At 40.7% G+C, this 22,212-nt stretch overlaps 1 protein-coding gene across 1 annotated transcript in view; it reads left to right on the top strand.

The window, feature by feature from the left end:
• The window catches only part of KLHL32 (kelch like family member 32), a 200,047-nt gene that overhangs the window by 26,539 nt on the left and 151,296 nt on the right, over positions 1-22,212 (top strand). Inside the window, exon 4 of the mRNA XM_055535435.1 lies at positions 3,614-3,794. Coding sequence (XP_055391410.1) covers positions 3,614-3,794 — 181 coding nt within the window. The remainder of the gene's footprint in view (positions 1-3,613; positions 3,795-22,212) is intronic.

Genomic DNA, 22,212 nt, shown 5'->3' with positions numbered 1-22,212 from the left:
TGTAAAACCATAGCATGAAGTATATATATCATTTAATCTTTTCAAGCAGACATATTTTTTTTTAAAGTTAAAGGAAACTAGTAAAAAGGATTTTAACAATATTTTTTTTTTATTTTAACAATATATTTTATTTAACCCAATATACCCTAGATGTTGTCATTTTGACATGTAATCAGTATAAAAATATTGAGATATTTTTGCATTCTTTTATTTAATTCTATGTCTTTGACATCCAGTGTACATTTTCCATTTAGAGCTCATCTCAACTTGGACTGCCCACGTTTTACTCAGTAGCCACATGTAGCTAGTGGCTGTTATATTGGACAGTGCAGGTTTAAGGAGTTCCTCAGAGAAAAGGGTATTATGGTTGCCTTGCCAAAGCCAGGTCACAGGTCACCCTCTGCACTCACTTGTGAATTTCAAGGTGGCAATATTGCTTCCATGGAAGACCTTTCCCAATTTTAGGATAACCTTCAAACCTATATACCCTCGGAAAATGTGGCTTCTGTCTTATGTTTTGTTTGCTTGTTTGTTTAGTATTTTAGGAAGTTTTAGGAATATGTTTTTCCTTCCTTGTTTCCCAAGGAATGGCATGGCACTGCTCTAAGTTGGTAGTTTGCTAATTTGCAGAAGTTTGATGCCAAGGAAGCCATTTGCGGGCATATGTCTGCTCCCCACCCTAGTTCAGAGATGGTGCATAACAGTCTTTGAGTCACCTCCTCCCTGGTTTATGAGTATTGGCTTTATCCTATGGCCCTATGGCCTTGCAGCTGTGTTCCGTGGCTGCTTGTGCCTTCACACTTAAAGAGTTGAGGTCTTTTGCAGATTTACATCTTGAGAGTTGAGTGGGAAGTTCCTTTCAGAATACAGTACAATGACTTGTTGATTAATAGGCCTTTATTTCTTGCCAAATGTTGGAGTATTTGTTTCTGCTTTTAAGGATTCCTAACATATTGGTTCCAAAACATTTGGTATCTTGTGCCAAGTGTTGCCTTAAATATTTAGCATGCTGTTTTCTTTAAGCTTGAATATTTCAAGCCCAGCTGAATGATCCTGTGAAATTGTGCAGCATCCCAATTGTTTCAGAGCTGAGCCCTTAATTCTTTGCCAAATTTCAGTTTACAGCTGCTCTTTCCTTGGCAAGATTTATTCTCTGTCAATAGATATATGAAATGCAAACACTGATTCAGTCTTAATAATAAGGATGTGAATTGTGGCTCTATATTTGGAAAATGAGTAAGGAAACATTATAAGGCAATTATTTTAATATATTCTCCTGTTCCACTACAAATGAAATTTCAAAATACGTTTATTTGGCATTTAAGGTATGTTAAAAGGGAGAAAAGTTATGAGAGTTTCACATAAATGTTCTAAGATTATCATAATTAAAATCTATTTTCTCTCTCCAAACTTAATCATTGCAAAGATAAATGTTTTTGAAGCATGATTTCAGACATTTCTTATCACTATCTCATGTTATTATGCTAATGTGTATTATTTTTCAAAGATACTTTGATTTTGAGATTATGCACAATTAAATATATAATTAATGTGGACTTTGTGATTTTTTTCCCCCTCTAGCATAGATTTTTGAGATCTTAGATGATCATTTTTTGCCTTTGTTTCAGGTTTTTTTGTTTGTTTGTTTTATTTTTTAAGCAGGAGGACAAATGGCATTATTATATTCATGGTAATAGATTCTCAAAATGCCTGCTCTTGGGCCATCAGGTTTCTTATCTGTGAAAGAGATATTATTACCTGCCTCGTAGTGTTGTTATGAAGATTAAATGAATTAATAATGTAAATCACTAAGAATAATTCATGGGACATAGTAAGGACTTTGTGCTTGTGAAATGTATAAAAATGTCATCCTTTTAGGAAAGATTTTTCAAAGACTGTCTTAAAGCTTATTTAGCTGATATAGTACTTCTATTACTACTCTGCCCCTTCATTTCTTTGAGCCATGCTAATTAACTCCATTCTAGCCTTTGCATAGCAATATGTATAAGAGTTATTTATGCTTCCGAGCATGATTTTCAATTACTGACTTTAAAAGTCTGCCTATAGCTAGAGATGCTAGATGAATATTTGATGACAGTAACCATTTCAAAACGCACTGCTGTATTTCAGCTGAAAATAATCCTCCCACCTTCCCACGAGAACTTACTATATCATCACCTCCTGTCAAATTTTTTTTTCTTTCAGTAGTTCTGACATTTCTGAGGCTCCCCAGTCAAAAATGTCCAATAAAGCTTATTCGGTGCACTCCGGCGTTTTATGGGAAGCATTTGGTTTCCTTTATCAGCCAGCTGGCACCACAGCCGTGTCAGATAAACCAGCCATGCAGGGTAGACTGGTGGTGATGCCTTGGTTCCCCTGAGCGGCTCTTTCACATTCAGAGGAAGGAACTGGACACAGGAGTTGTCAGATTGGGAGAGACAATCTCACCCATTCCTATGGCATCTTTACTAGGCTTCAAGAAGAGTCCACAGGCCAGAAATAGAGCTTAATAGTTCCTGTTCTCATCTCCTCTTAGTCCAATGCGGATTCTGAGATTTCTAGAGTGCCATGGAAATTTTCATATATCTAAGCTGGAATTGTTTATAACTGTCTACAAATTCAGTTTGCATTTGGTGTTTATTAGCATTACTTCACACTCTTTTAGGAATATGTGGGGTTTCACCCAGGAGTTTTGAAAGGACATGCAATGAATATTTTAGGTTAGGGTTGGCATTGAAGAGGAAAGTTTCACAATGAGTAAGTTGAGCAGTTGCGCAAAATAGAGCAGAAAATAGATGGCATTGTCATTTGTAAGTCTAGTACAGTGACCACACATAGCTATTGGAGGCTAATAATACAGATGCAGTTCGCTTTCAGCCTTAAAGTTTTTCCTTACAGTGGCATTTCTTTTGATGTACTCTTGGTGATGCATAATTTCCCAAGTTTAATAATAAGCTGCTACAGCTTAATTAATGCCCTTTTACATGAAGTGGTCACAGGCAGCCCTTTTTTACCCTACCCAACATTTGCTCGGTTTCATCTTATTTATTAATGTAGTATTGTGTCTTGTGAGGAGACATGGTGACTTCCTGTGTCTCTGGTGAGTCATATAGGTCCCGTGGGTTCAGTGCTGGCTCAGTGCATGCCGGAGATAAGGTTCTGAGCTTGTGCTAACCTCACACAGGTGTTTCAAAGCTAGAAAAGGAACCAGAGACTAGGAAGGGGGTCCCAGAGTGGAAGGAGTCACATGCATATATACATACACATCCAGAGGTGTATGCTCAGATGTACACATACTGAGGAGACAGAGGCCCAGAAGCAGAGGTTTACAGGCCTGCAGATATGGGCCAATACACACACGGATGGACACAAAACACACACAGATTCTAAAAGAGAGGGATAGTAGGAAAGGAAGAATTGCTGTGGGGGTGAGGAAAAGAGAGAACTAGAGACAAAGAAAGCAAGACGCCGGTGGAGCAAGAGATGGGGGTGCTAGGACGGCCACATTGGCACAGGCACTGGAATCCGCATTCCCTGAGTTGCTATGAGGGAGAGCGTGGGGGTGGCCGGGCTGCTGAGAGGAAGAACATTAACTTGCTCCCTCTCCCTACAGTATTCAAGAAATGTTGACAGGCCAGAGGCTCTGCCACTCGGAATCTCACAATGATAGCGTCCTGGCAGCGCTGAATCAGCAGAGAAGTGACGGCATCCTCTGCGACGTCACCCTGATTGCCGAGGAGCAGAAATTCCATGCTCACAAGGCCGTCCTAGCAGCCTGCAGTGACTACTTCCGGGTAAGTCAAGGCAGTTTGTTATTTGTTTCTCTTAGGATATTATGCAAATAAACGGAGGATGACGGTTTTCCTGAACTGTCACATAGTCATCGGCCAATAGGTAATTAGTCCCCAGAGCTGTGAATGCTGGGGGGCTTTCCTGGTCAGGCTGACATTGGGATGCTGTTGGGATCCTCCCTGGACTGGACACCTGGATGGCTCTCCAGTGGAGAGCAGACCTCTCCTTTGCATCTTGAGCTGAGGGGTGTTCGACAGTTTACCACCGTGAGGAAGTGTGGCATTGTAGTGTGCCGTAACAGGAGTGCAGGCCGGCGGCAGGGTATTTCTGCATTGAGGATCAGAAGGACAATCTGTGAAGCAATGTATTTTTTTAAAGTCCCTAAGTATATGTCACGTGTCTGATTTTTTTATTTTCTATGGGTGTTCTTGTTTTAGTGCTTTCCAACTCTGTGCTCCAGGGACAGAGATGCAATCAGCCCCATAAGTGGTATTTATGGTTGACATGTGGGTACCTGCTTCTCTGAGGATATGTTGTCTTGTTTAGTAGAACTTTAGATTTTTGTTTCTAGTGGCTAATGATATGTGATGATGTGTTTGTTGTTGTTATTTTGGAAGGTGAATGTATGGGATGGTTATAGCTAAATTTAATGTTATTTATTTAGTATTTTTTATGATTCAGGTCATAGACAAAGGACTTTAAATGCATATCTCATTTAATATTCATAACAATCCACTTTATAAACATATACACATACTATAAAAATCATTTTACATGAAAGGAAACTGAATCTCAGAGGTTAAGTAATTTGAGGTAACTCAGAGTTTAAGTAATAAGTCACACGGTTCAAAGTGGCAGATCTACAACTGAAATCCATGCCCGAGTCTTAACCAGCACTCTGTACTACCCCTAATGTGAGTAGAAAAAAGAAAATCATGACAATTATTGACCAGATTTTTTGAAATATTAAATTATGAATGTACATTATTTAATTGCTATTTAATTTTTTCAATCTTTTATCAGTTAACTAGTGAGTAGGTAATATTTTAAAAATATAATAGCATACAATCTTTTCCAACGTCTCAAAATGATAAAGAAACCAACTCCAGCCTGGGCCAATATGTTGGTTTGATTTGGAATTTTTCTTTTTTTTTTTTTGGCCATGGTGTATGGAATCTTAGTTCCCCAACCAGGAATCAAACCCATGCCCCTTGAAGTGGAAACATGGAGTCTTAACCACTGGACCACCAGGAAAACCCCTGATTTGGAAATTTTCAGTAATAATCTTGTTTTTTGATGTTTACTAGACAATATCAATTGTACACAATTGCCGATCAGCATTTAAAGAGAATTTTCAAAGATGCCAAATCATAAAAGAAAGATTTTTTTTAAAGTGTTTTGCTGCTGCTGCTGCTAAGTTGCTTCAGTCGTGTCCGACTCTGTGCAACCCCATAGACGGCAGCCCACGAGGCCCCCCTGTCCCTGGGATTCTCTAGGCAAGAACACTGGAGTGGGTTGCCATTTCCTTCTCCAATGCATGAAAGTGAAAAGTGAAAGTGAAGTCGCTGAGTCTTGTCTGACTCTTAGCGACCCCATGGACTGCGGCCCACCAGGCTTCTCCATCCATGGGATTTTCCAGGCAAGAGTGCTGGAGTGGGGTGCCATTGCCTTCTCCAAAAAGTGTTTTAAATGTGGTGAAACCTGGTGATGTAGAGGATAAATATCTTAAATTAAACTTAAAATATCTATCTATTAAAAGTAGGGATTTAATTTCTAAACTGCAGAAATGAAGCAGTGTCTATAAAGTACCCTTCTGGTTTCATAAATATAATTTACATTTTATATACTTACATTATCAGGCAATACTCTTCCAGAAAGCTTATATTACTTGGAGGGCTTCTGAAACAAAATACTTTGGGTTGTTACATATAACTTGTGTACATTATATAATATGAGTTTTGTCATTTTATAGATCATAATATAGCCCTGTTGGTGCTTAGCTTTTTTCCTCCTTGATCTCTGTGGGTTGCGTTTTGAATTTAATTGGGGTTCGATTTTGTGCATGTGTATATATAAGAGAGAGAATGTGCAAGTGAGTGCATACATGTGAGCTCCAAAGAGCACTTTGCTTATTGTTGGCATTTAACAATGTTTGCTGCTACTCCAAGTTTCTCTCTTTGCCACATTGCCCCTCATACTCTGACAGGTCTTGCACAGAGTGCCTCCTTTAAAATACTGATATTATAAAGCCTGTGAAGAAAGCTTTTTTATTCCCATCCTGCAGATACAGAACGGAGAAGGCACTGGCGACCCACTCCAGTACTCTTGCCTGGAAAATCCCATGGACGGAGGAGCCTGGTAGGCTGCAGTCCATGGGGTCGCTAAGAGTTGGACACGACTGAGTGACATCCCTTTCACTTTTCACTTTCATGCATTGGAGAAGGAGATGGCAACCCACTCCAGTGTTCTTGCCTGGACAATCCCAGGGACGGGGGAGCCTGGTGGGCTGCCGTCTATGGGGTTGCACAGAGTCGGACATGACTGATGCAACTTAGCAGCAGCAGCAGCAGCAGCAGATACAGAAACTAAAGGGCAATGTGTTTAAATAACTTGCCCAAGGACTGCCAGATACTAAGTAGGAGAGCTTATTTTCATCCATCGGAGCGTTTGTCTCTTTAAATACCAAGTTGTACTTTTTCTACATAATCCTGTGCCCTGCAGGATTCATACATAGTTCCTTCAATCTCAAGACCTGCTTGTGAGGTGAAATTTCAGTGCCTGTGTGTTGATTATTTAGATGGAAAAACTAAGACAAACTTGGACCTACTGGTATTTAGCTCTTTCCTAGGCACTGTACTAAGTGCTATAGTTATACAGTATTTAACCAGACATAGACTGAACCCTACAGAACTTGTAATATAGTTATTACACTGGAAGTCATTTTTCCCTTGTACCCTGTATCTTTATTAACCTGTGTTGTGTAACAAAAGACCCCAAAACTTAGAAACTGGATCCTTCCTCTGGTCTAGCAGCTTCCCAGATCTCTGCTGGATTCATTCTCACATCAGCAGTTAACTGAAGAGTTGGCTGGAGGTTGGATGATCTCAGTTGGCTTTGTTTACATGTCTGGTGATTGGTAGGGCCACACCTGGGGTTCAGGGGGACCCTTGGCCTGTATTTCTCATGAACAGACTAGCCTGGGATTTTTCACATGACAGCTAAATTCTAAAACCAGCAAGTAGGCTAGCTTCAACGCACAGATGCTTTTCAAGCTCCTGTTTGTGTCCTGCTTACTAATGTCTCATTGATAAGCAAGTCACATGGCCAAGCTGAATCAGTGTAAGAGGGTATACTAAAGGATATGGATGCAGGCAGAAGAAGAATTTGTTACCATTTTTGCAACCTGCCACTTTCAAGAACTATCAAGGATCTGTGGTTTATCCAAGTTGGAAGCCTGCAAGTTAGTCTATCACAGGTTCAAGGATGCTGCTAGAAGAAATGAAACTCTTTTTTTTTTTTTTTAATGTTTTTTTTATTGTGGTAAAAGTCACATAACATGAAACATACCATTTTAACCATATTCAGCTGTATGGCTCAGTGGCACCCAGCACACCCACATTGCCATGCGACTCTCACCATTATACATCTCCCCAACCTGTCCCCCTCCCAAACTGAAACTCCATCCCCACCAAACACCAGCTCCCCATTCCCCTTCCCCCACCTCCACCCCGGCATCTACCAGTACACCCCTTAAATCTATGAATTTGACTGCCGTAGGCACCTCATACTGGTGGAATCAAACAGTATTTGTTTGGACCTAATGTATATTATAATGCTTTTTTAAGGTTATTTTTTTTTAATTTATTTTATTTGGCCATGCTGGGTTGGGTCCTTGTGCTGCTCACACTTTCCTCTAGTTGTGGCAAGCGGGGTCTACTCTTAGTTGTGGTGTAAGGACATCTTGCCACGGTGGCTTCTTTTGCTGCAGAGCTCGAGCTCTAAGGCACATGGGCTCAGTAGTTGTGGCCTCCAGGCTGTAGAGCACAGGCTCAGTAGTTGTGGCACACAGACTTAGTTGCTCCGCAGCATGTGGGATCTTCCTGGATCAGGGATCGAACCCATGTGTCCTGCATTGGCAGACAGATTCTTTACCACTGAGCCACCTGGGAAGCCCTAAGGTTATCGTAATATAAGGACATGAAACTCATAGTGGATTGCATTATAGGAGAGGATCATTGAACGTGGGGAACCTGAATCGTTTGTAAATGGGTAGGAAACATGACTGTCCTTTGCTCTGGAGGAAAACATTACTATACTGGACAGTAAGCATGCCTTTATTTTCTCGGGCTCCAAAATTACTGCGGCTGGTGACTACAGCCATGAAATTAAAAGATGCTCCTTGGAAGGAAAGTTATGACAAACCTAGACAAACCTGGTGTATTAAAAAGTAAAGACATCGCTTTGCTGACAAAGGTCTGTATAGTCAAAGCTATGGTTTTCCATTAGTTGTGTACAGATGTGAGAGTCGGACCATAAAGACAGCTGAGTGCCAAAGAATTGATACTTTCGATTTGTGGTGCTGGAGAAGACTCTTGAGAGTCCCTTGGACTGCAAGGAGAGCAAACCAGTCAATCCTAAAGAAAATCAATGCTGGAGAAGACTGTTGAGAGTCCCTTGGACTGCAAGGAGAGCAAACCAGTCAATCCTAAAGGAAATCAATCCTGACTGTTCATCGGAAGGACTGATGTTGAAACTCCAGTACCTTGGCCACCTGATGGGAAGAGCTGACTCACTGGAAAAGACCCTGATGCTGGGAAAGATTGAGGGCAAAAGGAGAAGGGGGTGGCAGAGGATTAGATGGTTAGATAGCATCACTGACTCAGTGGACATGAATTTGAGCAAACTCTGGGAGATAGTGGAGGACAGAGGAGTCCGGTATGCTGCAGTCCACAGGGCTGCAAAGAATCAGACACAATTTAGTGACTAAACGACAACAATGTTCTGACATCTGGCGGATTATTTTGAAGCTAAATTGTTCTGATTCAGGAAATATGGGTCAGCACGAGTGAGAAAACCCAACTTTTGATGTAAACGGTTTCTTTATATTGATCCGAGAGATGGTATCAGCTTTTCTGGCTTAAAATACAAATAATGAGCAGTTGAGCACGAAGTACTGTGGTTTTCTGTAATCATCAACATTTTAAATGAAAGAGTGGAAACACATTCTTCAGCCAAGTAATAAAGTCTTCTTTTTTAAAAAAAAAGTTTAGGCTTAATAGCAGCATAACATGGCATTAATCAAAAGCTATAACTGTGTCAGACCAAGGGCACCTTTTATAAGAGTAAAGCAACAGTGGAAGGAAGAAAAGGAAGAATGCAAAAGTCAGATCTGAGTTTGAAGATAGCGGGAGGGAGTGTATCTCCCTGTTGACCATTGTTTCCCACAATCCCTGACAAATAGCTGATGCTATTCTAATTATTATTTTTGTTATTATTGTTGTTGTTATTTACCTTCTTTCACTTTTATTCTTTGATATAGGCCAAGTCCTCTGACTTCTGTGAACCTAAGTTTTTTTTAATCTGTCAATTGGTGGTCATAAAGCATAACTCTCAGAATAGATTGATACAGAGATCCAAAAGTGATAAGGTCTGTAATACACTCAGTGATGTATCTGATGCACAGCAGACCTTCAACAAACATTCTCTGTTTAATTTGGAATTCCCGGTCAGTCTGCCTGGCCACTTGTGGGAAAAGAAGACTGCTCATCACTAGTCTTACCTGGCTTCAGACTCCCTCACATTTTGATGGGTTAGAATAGCCTTTTGGATTCATCCTTTCCTGTCTTAGGGCTCCCCTGGTGGCTCAGTCGGTAAAGAGTCTGCCTGCAATGCAGGAGACTCGGGTTCAATCCTTGGATTGGGAAGATCCCCTGGAGAAGAAAAAGGCAACCCACTCCAGTTTTATTGCCTGGAGAATTCCATGGACAGAGGAGCCACCGGGCTACTGTCCGTGGGGTCACAAAGAGTCAGACACAACTGAGTGATGCATCTGGGCCATAGTGTTTCCCATCTTGTCATTTTCTGAATCTGAGACCTGCCTTCTTACTTAGAACATTCTACTAGCCATTTAACTTTTTCCTCCTCTGGTTGTCCCTTGGCAAACCGTTGTGCGGATGACTGTGTGATGAACTTTCACTGCCCTGCTCAGGTCCTCTGGAGATCCTCACGGCCTGTCTGCCAGGCCCCAGCAGTGGCCTCTGTGCTGTGTTATTATCATTCATCCTCATCTGTTCATTTGGTCTTGAGGCCATAACTGTTCTCCAAATACTGTATTCCTCCTAAGGGCTTTTCCACCTCTCAGCCTTGCTGATTACCATTCCCTCTGCCTTAATTTCCTACTCACCTCTAGTCTACCTTCTTTCTTCAAAGATTTATCACAATCAACAAGTGTGATGTCCTCCACAGAGCCTTATCCTGTGCACTGTCTGCCACTTCACTTAATTCATACAGAATGTCCTCTTTTCTGAAGGCTTAGAACTATAGCTTGTCTTCCTCAAGGAATAAAAGGTCAACAAGAACGAAAGGGCAACCTAATGAGTTAATACCCAAAATATATAAGGAGCTCATACAACTTAATACCAAAAAGCCAAATACTATGATTAAAAAATAGGCAAAAGATATTAATAGACATTTCCCAAAGAAGATACACAACTGGCCAACAAGCATATGAGCCTGAACAGGTACATGCTTCACATCACTAATCAGGGAAAACCACAGTGAGAAATCGCCTCACAGCTGCTAGGATGGCTATTACTGAAACAAGAGATAAAAAGTGTTGGTGAAAATGCAGAGAAAAGGAAGCCCTATACACTGTTGGTGGGAATGTGAATTGGTACAGCCAGTATAGAAACCATCAGATCAGATCAGATCAGTCGCTCAGTCGTGTCCGACTATTTGTGACCTCATAAATTGCAGCACGCCAGGCCTCCCTGTCCATCACCAACTCCCGGAGTTCACTGAGACTCAGGTCCATCGAGTCAGCGATGCCATCCATTCATCTCATCCTCTGTCGTCCCCTTCTCCTCCTGCCCCCAATCCCTCCCAGCATCAGAGTCTTTTCCAATGAGTCAACTCTTCGCATGAGGTGGCCAAAGTACTGGAGTTTCAGCTTCAGCATCATTCCCTCCCAAGAAATCCCAGGGCTGATCTCCTTCAGAATGGACTGGTTGGATCTCCTTGCAGTCCAAGGGACTCTCAAGAGTCTTCTCCAACACCACAGTTCAAAAGCATCAATTCTTTGGCGCTCAGCCTTCTTCACAGTCCAACTCTCACATCCATACATGACCACAGGAAAAACCATAGCCTTGACTAGACGGACCTTTGTTGGCAAAGTAATGTCTCTGCTTTTGAATATGCTATCTAGGTTGGTCATAACTTTCCTTCCGAGGAGTAAGCGTCTTTTAATTTCATGGCTGCAGTCACCATCTGCAGTGATTTTGGAGCCCAGAAAAATAAAGTCTGACATTGTTTCCCCATCTATTTCCCATGAAGTGGTGGGACTGGATGCCATGATCTTCGTTTTCTGAATGTTGAGCTTTAAGCCAACTTTTTCACTCTCCACTTTCACTTTCATCAAGAGGCTTTTGAGTTCCTCTTCACTTTCTGCCATAAGGGTGGTGTCATCTGCATATCTGAGGTTATTGATATTTCTCCCGGCAATCTTGATTCCAGTTTGTGTTTCTTCCAGTCCAGCGTTTCTCATGATGTACTCTGTATTGAAGTTAAATAAACAGGGTGACAATATACAGCCTTGATGAACTCCTTTTCCTATTTGGAACCAGTTTGTTGTTCCATGTCCAGTTCTAACTGTTGCTTCCTGACCTGCATATAGGTTTCTCAAGAGGCAGGTCAGGTGGTCTGGTATTCCCATCTCTTTCAGAATTTCCCACAGTTTATTGTGATCCACACAGTCAAAGTCTTTGGCATAGTCAATAAAGCAGAAATAGATGTTTTTCTGGAACTCGCTTGCTTTTACTATGATCCAGTGGATGTTGACAATTTGATCTCTGGTTCCTCTGCCTTTTCTAAAACCAGCTTGAACATCAGGAAGTTCACGGTTCACATATTGCTGAAGCGTGGCTTGGAGAATTTTGAGCATTACTTTACTAGCATGTAGTTTCTCACAAAAATTAAAAATAGAAGGCTAACATGTGATCCAGCAATCCCACATCTGGGTATATTTCAAAAGGAGATGAAATGAGGATCTCAAAGAGATGTCTGCGCTCCCAAGTTCATTGCAGCCTTATTCATAATAGCTGAGCTGTGGGAACAACCCAAGTGTTTGTCCATGGATGAATGGATAGAGAATATGTGGCGTATGTGTGTGTCTCTGTGTGTGATGGGACATTATTTACTCGTGAGAAATAAGGAAATCCTGCCATTTGCAACAACATGGATGATTCATGAGAACATTAAGTGAAATAAGTCAGAGAAACACAAATATGGTATGATCTTACTTATAGAAACAGAATAGAATGGTGATTTTCAGGGGCTGTGGAGTAGGTAAAATGGGGAGATGTTGGCAAAGGGCACAGACTTCCAGTTGTAGGATGAGTAACTTCTGGGGATTCTGCTGTGCAGCAGGGTGACTATAGTTAATAATACTATATTGTAGACTTGAAAGTTGCTGAAAGAGTAGCTCTTACAAGTGCTTAGTACACACACAAGTTAACTATATAAAGTGATGGATGTGTTAACTAACCTTATTGTGGCAATCATTTCAGAGTATATATGTGTATCAAATCATGACATTGTATACCTTAACCTTACACAATGTGATGTGTCTGAGTTATATACTGAGTATACACTGAGTTATATACTGAGTATATACTGAGTTATATACTGAGTGTATACTGAGTTATATCTCAGTAAAGCTGGAAATTTGTTTTTAAAGGAATTGAAGCTGATGTGTCATGTGCTCCAGTGCCTTTCACCAGTGATATCTCTGAGAGTGACTGACTAGCTGAAGACTAGTGAGGTCATCAAAGTACTGTTGAACAGAATTAAATGAGGAAGTACTGAACCAGAGGTAGCCAGAGGAATTGGAGGCCTTGTGATCTGGAGTGTGTGTGAAAAATGGAGGTGAGTCAGCCTCTCCCCCTCTCCCCTGTGGCAGTCCTGGGCTATGGGCCACTCTGCAGCTTCTGGAGGCTGTTGTTTAACATTTGCTGTCTCCAGCTTCAGTCTCCATGAATGCCTATACTTTCTGGCCAAGGAAACATATGTCTTGACTGTCTAACATAGCTTTGCATATGTGATGGCAAAGTGATTCAAATATGACATTTTGGAGAGTTAAATATTTGAGCATCATTTTTCACTAGACCCTCAGCGTGCTCTGCCTATATAATTTTTAGTTTTGAGAGACGAGGAAAAGCCCTTGATAATGAAAAAAAAAATCTGTGTTCCCTATATTTTTATAATCATACTCTCCAGTCGCTATTTGATTACAGTGGCACTAAAGACTGTTAAATAAGTATATGATATATAATTACAATTTTTTTTTAATTCAGTGAGCTTTTCTTACATACCTACTATTTTCTAGATGCAGAATGAATTAATAGTCTGGTAAGAGATACAGACAGGTGACCAAATAACTACAGTGTAATTAATTATATCAATGATTTGCATGGTGTTGGAGGGCTTGAACCTTGTTTTAAATCCATCTGCCTCACACCCATTATATGTACTATCTGTTTAACACATTAGTTCATGTTATTTCTTAAGCAGGTTTCCTATAAAGATTTGAGGGTCATAGCACTGCTGACATTAAAACATATAAATGAGGGAATTCCCTCGTGGTCCAGTGGTTAGTTCCATGCCTCCACTACATGGGTTTGATCCCTGGTCCAGGAATTAAGATTCTGGAAAGCCTTGAAGCAGGGTAAAACAAAACCAAATTGTTGGGTTCATGCTGTCTCTTATTTGGTTGTTTTAGAGACTCTTCATGAACAGTTCTGATTTTCAGAAATCCTATATGAGACATACTGTGTTTATCACACTGAGGATAAACAGCATCATTCTGTTGACACTTACGTTGCTTCTGGCTGCCAAGCCTGCAGCCTCGTGCCTTTATTCCTTGCCCATTCGTGAGCTTTCCTCACTGACTCTGTGAGCTCTCAGTGTTTCCAGTAAACTGTCTTTTTGCTTAAACAAATAAAATTAAGAATAAAATTAAATGTACATGGAATACTGTCAATGCTACCTGTATAAATACTAAAGGACTTTGCATAGTCCGTTTTTGTCTTTTGTTCAGTCACCCCTGCTGCAGCGGGTTGTCTTCTGGGAGCCTTCTGAGCAGTCCCTGGGCTCCATGCTGGAATGAGGATTCACTCTTTTGATCCACAAGGACTGTTGTCACAATCTGATTAGTACAGTCCTTAAAAATTAATTGTTAGCTAGGAGTAATTTAAAACTAACCTCCTTTTCAGAAAAAAATGAATAAAAATAATAGTAAAATAACCCTCAAATCCTTGAGTACATATAGTAATTATTTTTAGTGTATCTTTTTGATGGTTACTGTAAACATGTAAATATCTACTCCTGTCCTAAAGAGCAAAGCATTATTGTACAGTTTTTTAACTGGGTGCTTGAATATCTCTAAAATTAAATCCCATGATGTTCAGTATTTTCCATAGTCAGTTTACACTGGCCTGGCCTGTGATTAATTACCTTGCTTTAGGCCAAATGAGCACTGTGGAGTTCTGTGGTTATTGGGTGTTGATGCTGAAACAGCAGCCTTGCTAATTCTTGCATATTTGCACACTGCTGTGTTCTTTCCTTGATATCTGCATTTTGTGTATCAATCACAGATGCACCAGAATATCATTTTCATAGTACATTTGACTTATGCATTGTATGGTAAAATCATTATTGTTTTTCATCAAATGAATACTGTTTTAACAAGGGAATATTATTTGCCCATGGGAAAGAAGGAAGTCCTGCAATTTGTGACATGGATAAACCTTGATGGTATTATGCAAAGTGAATGTACATCACGGTGCCTACAGTTAACAAGACTGTATTGGAGACTTAAAAGTTGCTAAGAGAGTAGATCTTAATAGTTACCACCCACACGCAAAAAGGTGTGTGGTGATGTGAGATGATAAATGTGTTCAGTTTAGTCGCTCAGGCGTGTCCGACTCTTTGTGACCCCATGAACCGCAGCATGCCAGGCCTCCCAGTCCATCACCAACTCCTGGAGTCTACTCAAACCCAATAAATGTGTTAACTAACCTTATTGTGGGAACCATTTCACAAGATACACGTTATCACCAAGATTGACATCCAGGAATTTACCATGTATGTTTTCTTCTAGGTTATTGACAGTTTTGCCATGAAAGGATGTTGAATTTTGTCAGATGCTTTTTCTGCATCCACTGAGATGATTATATGGTTTTTATCTTTAGTTCTGTTAATGTGGTGTGTCACATTTAATCTACATATGACAAACTATCCTTGTATCTCAGGAATAAATCCCACTTGATCATGGTGTGTGATCATTTTAATATGCACTTGAATTTGATTTGCTGGTATTTTCTTGAGACTTTTTGCATCTATATTGATTAAGGTTGTTGGCCTGTATTTTTCACTCCTTGTAGTGTCCTTATTTGGATATCAGGGTAAGAATTGCCTTATAAAATAAGTTGGGGATTATTGTCGCCTCTTCAGTGTTTTGTAAGAGTTTGAAAAGAATTGGCATTCATTCTTCCTTACATGTTTGGTAGAATTCACTGTGGAAACCATCTGGTCCTGGACTTTTCTTTGTTGACATTTTTTTGATTACTGATTCAATCTCCTTGTTTGTAATTGGTCAATTCAGACTCTCTTTCTTCGTAACTCAGTCTTGGTAAATTGTATTTCTAGAAATTTATCCATTTATTCTAGCTTATCCAATTTGTTGGTAGTATTAAACTACTATAGTTATTTATAGTAGTCTCTTATGATCCTTTGTATTTCATGGTACAGCTATAATGTCTCCTCTTTCATTCCTATTTATGTAAAGTATGGTCCCACCATACAATGAAATATTATTCAGTGACAAAAAAAAATGAACTATCAAGCCATGAAAATACAGGAATGAACCTCAGATGAGTATGACTAAGTAAAAGAAGCCAATCTGAAAGGTGCATAGCTATTTGACTCCAACTATGTGGCATTTTGGAAAAGGAAAAACTATGGAAACAGTGAAAAGATGAGTTGTGCCAGGGCCTGGAGAGGGGGATATATGGATGAAGCATAGGTGGTTTTGGAGGCAGTGAAATTTATCAGTATGGTATGATAATGGTAGATGTAGGTCATTAGTACATTTTTCAGGTTCACAGAAGGTACAGCACTAAGAATGACCCTTAATGTAAGCTGTGGGCTTTGGTTGATAATGATGTGTCAGTGTCACTTCATCAGTTTTGCCGCACTGGCATGGTAATATTGGTGGGAATGGGTTATGTGGAATTCTCTGTACTCTCTGCTCAGTTTAACTGTAAAGCTAAAACTGGTCTAAAAATAGTTCTATTAATTAATTTTTAGTTGTTAACTTTTAATGAAATAAAATATATTACAGATATGTCACTGCTTTCTCATAATTGTTCTGTTGTTTTCAGGGAAGACGACCTCCCAATTCTATTTTTTTGGCATTGAGTGAACAATTAGGCTGTGAAAATGAAACGTACCCCTTTCAGGAATAGGCAGCTTTCATCCAATAAGTCATGATTCTAAGGTTAGCAGGATTGGGTTTAAGATGGTGAGCAGCACTCTGGAGGTGATCTGACTTGTTCGTCCATTAAAGGGCGTCACCATCCTCTGCACAGTGTGCTGAGCAGTTTTAGGCACAGGATGTTGTACTGACCGCTGCAAGAGGATCGTGCAAGTTCCAGTCTGAGTTCACGCTAGAAGGCAGAAGACTGATGCCCCAGCTCAAAGACAGACAGCAAGAATTCTTTCTAATGCAGACCTTTTTATTCCATGCAGACTTTCAACTGATTAGATGAGGCCCACCCTCATTGGGGAGGGCCATTTGCTTTACTCAGTCTACCAATTCAAACATTAATCTCTCCTGAGACAGCTTCACTGCCTACCCATACATAATTCTTTACTTGGGAATCCTGTGACCCAGTCAGGTTAACACTGTGACCACCTTGTAGGCTCTTGTTAGGGTTTGGTTTTTACTTCAGTGAGGTGGGAAGTGCTTGGACAGTTTTGACAGAGCTGTAACATGACTTGACCTCTGTTTTGCAAAGGTGATTCTCCAGTTTCTGTCAGGAGATGAGAGTGGATGTAAGGTGGTGACTTATCCTGCGATAGTGGGGCTGGAGGTGGTGAGGACTATTGGAGCCATTTTGAAGGAAGTTCAGTTCAGTTGCTCAGTCGTGTCCGACTCTTTGTGACCCCATGAAATGTAGCATGTCAGGCCTCCCTGTCCATCACCAACTCCCAGAGTCCACCCAAACCCATGTCCACTGAGTCAGTGAAGAGCCCGGGGAATTTGATGAGGAACTGGTCTTGGAGTGTGAGAGAAAGAGAAGTGTTGAGGCTGATTCCAAGGCATTTGTGTAAGGCACTGGAGGGCTGAAATAGTCTTTACTGTGATTAGGAAGATTGTGAAAAGACTAGTTTTGCAGTCATTTGGCTATGGTGACGACAAAGTACAGGCTTTACCACGTTATCTCGTAGTTGTGCACATACGGTCTCGCCCACCAGGTGGAGGCTTTTGTGAAGGGAAAGGTTTTGGTCCTCGTCATAGGATCTTGTTAACTTCAGGGCAGTACCTCACACATGGCTTGTGCTCGCTGAGCACTTGAAAATGAATATATGAACTTTGCTACAGGTGGGTTGCAATGTAAGTGCCTTCTGGAGTCAGGCAGAGTAGCTATAGAGTTGTCTTTCTATAGTGGTGATGGGTTTTGTACAGATTAGAAGTAGGATATTATCTTGGTAATGAAATCATACAAAGGTCTTGAGTCTCTATGGAACCAAAACATCGAGCAGATGGTATTTTTATGTATACGACATTGTGCCAGGCCAAGAGCTGGGCCACAAGTGCTAACTGGAAGCCTGCTCTCGTCTGATGGGGGCCAAGCATGCATACTTCAACAAGAAAAGGAGTGCACCAAAAGAGTACAGTGCTGACAGGACTCAGAGTAATAGTAATAACGCTTACCAAAAGCACTCTCGTTTGATTCTTGAAACAGCCATTTAGGTAGATGTTTTATTTGTGGTTAAAACACCAGGCTCACTCCAGTAATGACTGCATAGCTTCATCTCTTTGAGTGTCCACTACCTGGGGGAAAAACTGAATTTTTTTCAGTCTCCTGTATTACCTAGCAAAGTATCTTGAGCATAGCAACACAGTGAATGTTTTTGCAGAATAAATGGGTGAAGAAATGAATTATTTTGAAGGATGGAGAAACGTTGGTATGTAGTTAGCTGGGAGACTTCTTGGAACAGGAGGCTCTTACCTATACAGTAAGGACTTCCCTGGTAGCTCAGATGGTAAAGCATCTGTGCCTATGATGCGGCAGACCCAGGTTCGATCCCTGGGTCGGGAAGATCCTCTGGAGAAGGCAATGGCAACCCACTCCAGTACTCTTGCCTGGAACATCCCTTGGATGGAGGAGCGTGGTAGGCTAAGTCCATGGGGTCACAAAGAGTAGGACACGATTGAGAGACTTCACTTTTCTTTTTCACCCATACAGTAAGGTCCCAGGAGTGCTTTCCAGCCTTGGGTAGCATTAAGGTGATTGTGGAGGTGAGGGCAAGCAGAAGAAATCATGGAAGTGCTTCTTGTTTTGTGGCGACTGTTGTACCAGTGAGTTACTCATTCAGTCTTGTTTGATTGTGACATCATCCAGATGTGACCGCTATTCCCACCTACCCGAAAGAAAGTTAAGACTGGAAACGCTGGGGAAGTGTCCTGAAGTCCTGTGGTTATTGAGTTGTGGAGCAGCGATGCAGAGCCAAGACTGGCGTTTGCTTTATCACGTTGTTTACACCACGTGGCACATGGTGCCCCGTCCCCTTCCCTCCACCGGCAGATGAGAGGAGAGGCCTGCCACGAGCTGCGTTCCTTCAGTTCCCTGGAAGTCACACCAGGGAACTAGTCACACTTGTCCAGGGAGCTGCCTGAACTTCTTGAGGCCACTGTGCTCTCAGGTCCTTGACATGACTCACATGTTCCTGGTTGCCTCTAATGATTTCACTTTTTAAGGTTTCACATCAAAACTTTATTAAAAAAAAAAAATGTCATACAGCTTAACAGCAAAAGAGAATGTATTTTTGTATTCCAGCAAGGAACTCACATTTTTATAAGAATTATAGAGTCAATACAGTTTTAGACAAAACCAATCTGATTTATAACTGCTTTCTTCAAATATTTTCTGACTGTATATGTCCTTGTGCAAACAACTTTATCTCTAAGTCTCATTTTTTCTCCTCCAGTTGTGAAAGTATGAATTTTCACTGACTTCATGGGTCTGATGTGGAAATTAAATGAGATCATAAATCTCATGTGCAGACCAGGGGTCTGAAACATCCTGGGTGCTAAATTGATAGTTTACTGGTATTAATGTTAGTTTTTATTTTCCAAGCAGAGGAGAGCAGTTTTGGTTTTTAAACTGAAAATTCTTTTAAGAAGAAGCCGTATTTTAAGATTATGCAGCAAAGATAATTTTTGCCAGTATTGTCTGTTTCTTAGATTTTAATGTTTCTTTTATTTAGAAATTATTTTTCCCAAGGCAATAGTCTTGAGTTCTAACTCCTCAGTCTTTTGAAATGCTCCAAGGCACCCCAGATTTTCTTCACAGTTAATTTTCTTAGGATTTGCCGGGCATGGGTTACTTTTGCTTTAATTTACAATCCAGGATATTTGTAAACATAATTTTAAATGTTTGCAAAGTTTTTTTTATGGGATTAAAAGGAATGCAAGTGAAATGTTCCTTTGCTTCATGTTTTATGAAAGTGGAATTTGTGTATGTTTTGTTGTTGGAGTGTGTTTACTGTTTTGAACAGACTTTGTTTTCCACTTTGAATTCCTTGTTTGATAGAAGTGGGATGAGCTGCTGCTGGATGGTAGAAAAGAAGGCTGCATATATTTCATGCTCACACCTCCCCAGTATCGTATGATTTCACATACTAAAAATATGTAAGGGATTTCTTGACCTTTGTCCTAGTATCTTAAAACTGTATACAGAGATTAGCTTTTGGGGGTAATTTACATTCCTCATGAAAGAGCGTTGATACCCTTTCTGGGACTGAGGGGCGTTGTCAGTCCAAGAGCTTCACGCACAGGCTGCTGTGTCACCAGCCTGTAGACTGTGAGGACTTCTGTTCAGCCTTCTACAGAGAAAGGCAAAAGAAACAAGCTAGGATGGCCCCATCAGGCTACTGGATTTTTTCCCTTGACTTTGAAGCAGAACGGATTGGGGACTGTTTTTTTTTTTTTTTTTTTTTTTTTTGGTTTGGGTTTTTTTTTTTTTTTTTTTTTAAGTGAACAGAGTCGCACAGGACTGAGCGACTTTTACTTCACTTCGTAGGAAAATATAGAATGCCCTAGGTCATGCTCCTGGCTCGTTCAGTTCAGTCGCTCAGTCGTGTCCGACTCTTTGCGGCCCCATGAATTGCAGCACACCGGGCCTCCCTGTCCATCACCAACTCCCGGAGTTCACTCAAACTCATGTCCATCAAGTCAGTGATGCCATCCAGCCATCTCATCCTCCATCGTCCCCTTCTCCTCCTGCCCCCAATCCCTCCCAGCATCAGAGTCTTTTCCAATGAGTCAACTCTTCGCATGAGGTGGCCAAAGTACTGGAGTTTCAGCTTTAGCATCATTCCTTCCAAAGAAATCCCAGGGCTGATCTCCTTCAGAATGGACTGGTTGGATCTCCTTGCAGTTCAATGGACTCTCAAGAGTCTTCTCCAACACCACAGTTCAAAAGCATCAATTCTTCGGTGCTCAGCCTTCTTCACAGTCCAACTCTCACATCCATACATGACCACAGGAAAAACCATAGCCTTGACTAGACGGACCTTTGTTGGCATAGTAATGTCTCTGCTTTTGAATATGCTATCTAGGTTGGTCATAACTTTCCTTCCAAGGAGTAAGCGTCTTTTAATTTCATGGCTGAAATCACCATCTGCAGTGATTTTGGAGCCCCCAAAAGTAAAGTCTGACACTGTTTCCACTGTTTCCCCATCTATTTGCCATGATGTGATGGGACCAGATGCCATGATCTTAGTTTTCTGAATGTTGAGCTTTAAGCCAACTTTTTCACTCTCCTCTTTCACTTTCATCAAGAGGCTTTTTAGTTCCTCTTTACTTTCTGCCATAAGGGTGGTGTCATCTGCATATCTGAGGTTATTGATATTTCTCCTGGCAATCTTGATTCCAGCTTGTGTTTCTTCCAGTCCAGCATTTCTCATGATGTACTCTGCATAGAAGTTAAATAAACAGGGTGACAATATACAGCCTTGACGTACTCCTTTTCCTATTTGGAACCAGTCTTTTGTTCCATGTCCAGTTCTAACTGTTGCTTCCTGACCTGCATATAGGTTTCTCAAGAGGCAGGTCAGGTGGTCTGGTATTCCCATCTCTTTCAGAATTTCCCACAGTTTATTGTGATCCACACAGTCAAAGGCTTTGGCATAGTCAATAAAGCAGAAATAGATGTTTTTCTGGAACTCTCTTGCTTTTTCCATGATCCAGCGGATGTTGGCAATTTGATCTCTGGTTCCTCTGCCTTTTCTAAAACCAGCTTGAACATCTGAAAGATTATCAATAAATGAAAAATAGTAGAATCCACAGAACAGGTAGTGATATAAGGACAGTGATTGAGGAAAAAACTGGTAGGTTCTGGTACAGCTTGCGGTGGAGGGCTGATGGTAGAAGAAAGTCAAGACCTGTACATGTGTCTGTTCTTTGCTCATCTCCCTGACCCTCACTGAATACTCAGCCCTGGCCTTTGCACATAACTAGTGCAGCAAATATTTTTTGAAACATTTATGAGCATCATTCACATCATCACAAAATTTTATAAATTGAGGCCTATAAAATGCATGTTTTCTTAAATTATTTCTGTTGAGGCATCATCATGCTATCTTAGATACAGAAGAATTTATTCCGTATCTTTTCTCAGTTTTGTATGAGCATAAGTGAAGAAAGTACTGAAAAAGTGTTTTCTTAAAGAAAAAAATCTGTTAATAGCCTGTATATTATAATTGGTTCTAATATTGAAAAAAATCCAAATGACTTTAATCCTTTCCACCTAGGAAAGGAAATATCATTTTTGTAGATGTAAGAAAACTAACTGGGACTTCCCTAGTGGTCCAAGGGCTAAGATTGCGCTCCCAATGCAGGGGCCCAGGTTTGACCCC

This window comes from Bubalus kerabau, chromosome 9 (genome assembly GCF_029407905.1).
Source record: "Bubalus kerabau isolate K-KA32 ecotype Philippines breed swamp buffalo chromosome 9, PCC_UOA_SB_1v2, whole genome shotgun sequence".
In the NCBI taxonomy this organism is placed as follows: domain Eukaryota; kingdom Metazoa; phylum Chordata; class Mammalia; order Artiodactyla; family Bovidae; genus Bubalus; species Bubalus kerabau.
This window is presented reverse-complemented; position numbering and strand designations above follow the sequence as displayed.